The sequence below is a fragment of the Neophocaena asiaeorientalis genome, unplaced genomic scaffold (genome assembly GCF_003031525.2).
Source record: "Neophocaena asiaeorientalis asiaeorientalis breed wild unplaced genomic scaffold, Neophocaena_asiaeorientalis_V1.1 scaffold357, whole genome shotgun sequence".
Classification (NCBI taxonomy): Eukaryota; Metazoa; Chordata; class Mammalia; order Artiodactyla; family Phocoenidae; genus Neophocaena; species Neophocaena asiaeorientalis.
Genome location: NW_020173270.1, coordinates 3,559,833 through 3,565,426, shown reverse-complemented (window position 1 = coordinate 3,565,426; position 5,594 = coordinate 3,559,833). Strand labels below are relative to the sequence as shown.

The 5,594-nt window shown below is 57.0% G+C and overlaps 2 protein-coding genes across 6 annotated transcripts in view; both read left to right on the top strand.

Annotated features, from left to right (window-relative positions):
* The first annotated feature begins 274 nt into the window (after window positions 1–274).
* VMAC (vimentin type intermediate filament associated coiled-coil protein) lies at window positions 275–3,484 on the top strand. Its single transcript, XM_024745694.1, has 2 exons — window positions 275–478; window positions 1,629–3,484. The coding sequence occupies exons 1-2, from the start codon at window positions 288–290 to the stop codon at window positions 1,945–1,947; spliced, it is 510 nt and encodes a 169-aa protein (XP_024601462.1). The 5' UTR covers window positions 275–287; the 3' UTR covers window positions 1,948–3,484.
* Window positions 3,485–3,818: 334 nt separating this feature from the next.
* The window catches only part of CAPS (calcyphosine), a 2,816-nt gene continuing 1,040 nt past the window's right edge, over window positions 3,819–5,594 (top strand). The window contains exons 1-3 of one of the 5 annotated variants that reach the window (XM_024745890.1): window positions 3,823–5,051; window positions 5,133–5,236; window positions 5,304–5,481. In XM_024745890.1, the coding sequence (XP_024601658.1) occupies window positions 5,154–5,236; window positions 5,304–5,481 (261 nt within the window). In that variant the 5' untranslated portion in view covers window positions 3,823–5,051; window positions 5,133–5,153. Of the gene's footprint in view, window positions 5,237–5,303; window positions 5,482–5,594 lie in introns of all 5 variants that reach the window. The other 4 variants (XM_024745889.1, XM_024745888.1, XM_024745892.1 and 1 more) reach the window with 4 other exon arrangements.

Here is a 5,594-nt window from a genome sequence, read left to right as displayed (position 1 = left end):
GGGCGCCACCAGAGGACAAGGCCAACCTGGGGGCGTGGTTTGTTAAGACCTTGGCCAATCTTGGAGTTAGGCCCGGCTCAGGGGTGGAGTTTCGAGTTGCCGGAACCAGCGAGGGTGTTCGGGTTTGAGGAGGGCGAGACCCAGCCCTGGAGGCGGAGCCTAGCAGTGATCGCGGCCAATCACGCCGAAGCCCTGAACGGACCGCTGGGGGCGTGGCCCCGTGGGCGCGGCCAGGACCGGTTCCGGGCCGCCCGTGGGCGTGGCTGGGCCTGGACCGCGGCGGGGCCATGTCAGCGCCGCCGCCCCTGCAGATCCGCGAGGCGAACGCACACCTGGCTGCGGTACACCGGCGCGCGGCGGAGCTGGAGGCGCGGCTGGATGCGGCCGAGCGCACGGTGCGCACCCAGGCCGAGCGCCTGGCCCGCCACGACCAGCAGCTGCGCGCCGCCCTAGACGAGCTGGGCCGCGCCAAGGACCGGTGAGGCTCGGGGCCGGCCACATGGACTTCTCGGAGGAGGTGGGCGGAGGCAGAGCCGAGACTGGAAAGGAGGACCGGCAGGGGAAATCGTGTGCATTCACGTGGAGCCGGACTACTGGTGGGATTGGAAAAACAAACACCAAAATACTTGACTTAGTTTTCACTATGTAAAGTTGAGAGATGTCATACAAGTGTGGGTATCTAACTAGGCAAAATCGGCTGGTCCTGAGTGGTGCAGGGACCACCAGCCACCTGATGTAGGTACTGGAGCCATGGCAGGTTCTTGAGGAGGGGAGGATGGGATGATACCAGCAGTTCTGAAGAGTCCCTCTAGCTGAGGGTTGAAAGGGATGAGACAAGTGCCCAGGGAGGAAGGTGGTGCTGAGGACCGGGTGGGAAAAAATTCAGAGCTGGTTGGATTCATTACTTCATCTTTACTGAGCATCTACTATGGGCCAGGCACTGTGCTGGGTATTAGGGCACATCAGTAAGACCTATGCAGCCCTGACCTCAAGCAGACACATTGTTAGGCAGTTCCAATATGGGGTGATTGGGTGTGTGTGATGGAGGGCCACACGGCTCTGAGGGAGCCCGGAGGGAAGGCTTCCTGGAGGGGGAGCCATCTAAGCTGAACAACAAAATAGGAAAAGATGTAGGGGACAAGGGAACTGCAGGAAGAGCTACGGGGATGGATGAGGGAGTGTGTTAGTCTGCTGAGGTTGCTGTTAAAGAATACCACAGACTGGGTGGCTTAAACAACAGCAAATCATTTCTCACAGTTCTGCAGGCTGGGAAATCCAAGATCAAGGTACTGACAGATTCAGTTCCTTGTGAGGGTCCTCTTCCTGGCTTGCAGATGGTCATCTTCTCACTGTGTCCTCACGTGGCACAGAGAGAGAGCAAGCTCTCTGGTGTGTCTCTTACAAGGAAACCCTCATGACCTCATCTAAACTTACCTCTCAAGGCCCCATCTCCAAGTACTATCACATTGTGGCATAGGGATTCAATATATGAATTCGGGGAGGGAGGGACACAGACATTCAGTCCATAATAGGGGGACTTTATCCTGACAGGGATGGAGGTCGGGAGCAGGGGAAGAGAACCTCTGGCTCCCCCGTGCCATAACTGCCCCGTGTTGCCTTCCTGCCAGTGAGATTGCCGCTCTCCAGGAGCAGCTGCTGACCTCCGAGGCTACTGTCCAGAGTCTGCAGGCTGCCGTGTGCCAGAGGGACAAGCTCATCAGGCAGCTGCAGCCCCGGGCTGAACTGCTGCAGGACATCTGCCGCCGCCGGCCACCCCTGGCTGGGCTGATGGCCACCCTGGCTGAGGCTGAGCGCCTGGGGCCCTTGCCGGCCAGTGTCCCCAGTCACCCACTCCCTGGTGGGCCCAGTTCACACCTTGCCAACAGTACTGGGAAGGAAGAGGACAGGGACCACCTCCAGCCTGCTGTGTTTGGGACCACTGTGTGAGTCCCAGAGTAGATTCCAGAATGGAGAAAGAGGACCCCTACGGGGACTTTTTCCACTGCTGTGGGTGTCCTTGGGGGTCACCAGTACCCCAGAGAGGACCCTGCGGCAGAGCCATAATCCTGTCCAAACGTCAGAACCTGCTAAAGAGTTATAGGTTTCGAATGGGCGGCCTACAGGAACAAATGCAGATGTTGAACCCAGAGAGAAGTTTTTGTTTTTTTAAAAACAAAACTTTGAATCAGTCAATCACCCTTGTTGGGAGAACTGGCAGTGCTGACACAAAAATCTGGATTTCTAGCTTCGGACTGGGCTGTGCCTGCCTGGATCTGAGTCCAGGGCACCCTCTTCAGTGAGTGTGAGTTTCAGGCTCCACATGTCTCTTAGGGCCAGATGTCTGGCCCCTGAAGCGTCTGAGTTTGAGACCTCTCTTTTTCTGGTGGAGGTGGATGATTTGAGTTTTTCTCCCTTTTCCCCTTGCCCTGATTTTTGTTCGTCCCGAAGCATTCCCCACCCTAAAGCTTTTTCTTATTCTCATCTCAGTTCAGAATTGTGAGCCTCAACCCTCAGGCCATTTTGCATTGGTTATATGAAGACAAAAGTTTTAATCCTAGATTTTTTCCCCCAAACTCTATCCTTACCTCAACGCAGGGAAGAGTGTGTGCGTGTGTGATGTGCTGAGATGTCTGCAGCCAGGCTTTGCTGCCCAGGCAAACTCGGGCACCCCATAAGCTTTTCTTGATAGCGTCCTGCCTCAGGGTCTTGACACTGGCTGTTCCCTCCGCCTAGAATGCTCTTCCCCCAGCTGTCACATGACTAGCTCCTTGTCACTCAGGTCTTTGCTCAAACGTCACTTCCTCCCAGAGGCCTTCCCTGACCACCTTATTGGAAGTCATTCTTCTCCACTCCACCCCCACTGCCTCATTTTATTTTCTTTATGTAACTTCTTACCATCAGAGTGGAAGCTCCATGAGGGCAGGGTTTTTGTTCTCTGTTTGTCACCAGTGGCAGGCACACCCTGGGACCCCGGTAGGAACAGGATGGGTCTATGGGCCCTGAAGAGAGCCAGGGACCCCAGCACATCCCATGAGGCGCCCCGGCCAGTGTAGCTTTTGTAGCAGCAGCTGGCTCCTTTTTATATTCCTTAGAGAATCTATTTTTTCACTCCTTATTTCTATGCTGCCCTTCTTGGCCCAAGATATTCAGGGTGTTTTTTTTTTTTTTTTAAATCAAAACAGGGAACCCTGTGCCCTTCTCTGCCCAGCCCAAGTGCCTGGCCTGGTACCATGGTAGCTTTTTACCGCCTCCTGACTCAGGGAATGGTCATACCAGGAACCATGGCGGGGCACAGCCCCTTTCAGCCCGGAAGGCTCAGCGTCCACCCTCAGCCCTCAGGATGGGGCCGCCTGGCGTCTCACAGTGACCCCTCAGTGTGGCAACAATGGCCCGGTTTTCTCCTTTGGACGAACAGGGGTTGGAGGGTGCTGTTTGTACGAGGCGAAGGCAGGCTGGCGCCTGTTGGAGCTCAAGAATAAACCAAATGATTTCATGGCATTGGTCCTTCCTCCTTTCTTCCTGGTGGGGGAACTGGAGGGGGGCTGCTGTGCTGCTCCTGGTCCAGGGTGGGGCCCCGCTGGGTGGGGAGACACAAGTTACAGCCCCGGGAGCTTGTGCCAGGCACTCCACACACACGGTTGTGTCTCATCTCCTCAGACAACTATGCACACAGGCATCACCCCATTCTACAGCTGTGCAAAGCAAGGCTCAAGAGAGGTAAAGTGAAAAGGGCCTCTGGGTCGGAAGGGCCCTGGCCACTTCCAATTTTTTATTGTTGAAATTCTGATTCTCTTAAAAATGTGGAGATGCCCAAACAGAGCTACAACAGTTGTGGTTACATTCTACATGTTTCTATATATATATAGAAAATCCGACATTTGTAACCCTCATAGAAATACACAATGGAGTATTTCTTTGCCTATGTAAAGAATTTTGGACTGCAGCAAGCCACAAGAATTTCTGCAGCAGAGTGCCACTGCGGTTTCTCATAAAACTGATGGTGTTGCAATCAGCTGTAGCTTGAATCGCAGGACCGGGTGGCTTGTGATCCACGGCTTGGCTTCTGACTGTGGCAGCAACTTTCGACAATACCACTGTGCTGTGGGCAACTGCAAGCTTTGAAAAGCTTCTGATGATCTCTGGGTCTCTGCGGGTGGTGGCATCCCCAAACGGGGGCCCACGTTTTTAGTCCTGGGAAATCCATTATCATTTTCAATCCTGACTGTTGGTGTAACGCTCTCGGTTGGCAAGATGTCCAAAGTCTCGACAGAAGGCATTCAGTAATGGCGGCCTTGGTTCCTCTTGGATCACGGATGTCAGGGGTCAGGGTCGCTTCTCCGGCCGGTACCGAAGCCCCTGGCTCAGCAGCTTGTCATGAATGAGCCAGCCCACCAAGTGATGTTTGAGACCTGGAAACCAACCACCAGGTGACCCATATTGACTGGCCCTAAGTAACTACCAGGAATTGCTTTGTCCAAGTCAACGTTGATGTCTGTAGGACCCAGCTGTGAGCACCACCTGCTGGACAGGGGCCTGGGTCACCTCGAGTCCTTTAAAATTGGATCCCTCAGCAGCTTTGGCTGCGGCCCTGTGAAAAGGGGCTGGTGGCTGGTGAAGCCCAGAGAGGGGAGGGGACCTGCTCCAGGTCACACAGGAATTGGGCCTTGCCTCCCTCCATCCAGGACACTGGTCCCCACAGGGCTGTGGCCCACCCTTCCTCCTTGTGGTTAGGAAGTGACCCCCTCCCCCCCACCACCACCTGGGCCTGGCTTTATCCCAGGACCTGGGCACTGCAGGGAGTAAGCGAGCAGGACAGCAGGTGGACAGCGGCGGCAGCAACAGCACTGCCCTGTGCCTCTTGGCCTGCCATATGCCCCCACAGGGCCATGAGGCTCTGGTGCCTAGAGAGTTACAGCTGGGGCCCCTCCCAGTCTCCAGGGTACTGTCCCTTAGCAACAGCCCGGCCTGGCAGGACACACTGCCAACGCTGGGCAGAGCAGGCAGAAGGCAGGCGGAGCGGCTACCCGGACTCCAGGACAGACGAAGGCCAGGTGAGTGAGCGGGGGCACCCGGCCTGTAGCCTGGTTGCCGAGCGAGCGGGAGCCCCTCCAGATCTCTCTCCCATCCAGCAGACCAGGGAGCCCTGAGCCATCATGGATGCTGTGGACGCCACCATGGAGAAGCTCCGGGCCCAGTGCCTGTCCCGAGGGGCCTCGGGCATCCAGAGTCTGGCCAGGTGAGCTGTCCCCTCACACCTCCCCAACCCCCCGGATCACTTTCCAACCATGCCCCCTGCCCCCCAGGTTTTTCCGCCGCATGGACCGGGACAGGAGCCGGTCCCTGGACGCAGCGGAGCTCCAGCGGGGCCTGGCCGAGCTGGGGCTGGTGCTGGACACAGCCGAGGCGCAGGGCGTGTGCAGGCGCTGGGACCGTGACGGCAGTGGGACGCTGGACCTGGAGGAGTTCCTGCGGGCACTGCGGGTGAGGCCGGGCGCTCGACCGCGCGCGAGTCCCTCCACCCTGTCGTCCAGGGGTGCCCAGTCCTTGTGGGCTTATCCACATCGGTGTGGGGACTCGGGGGACCTCCCGAGCTC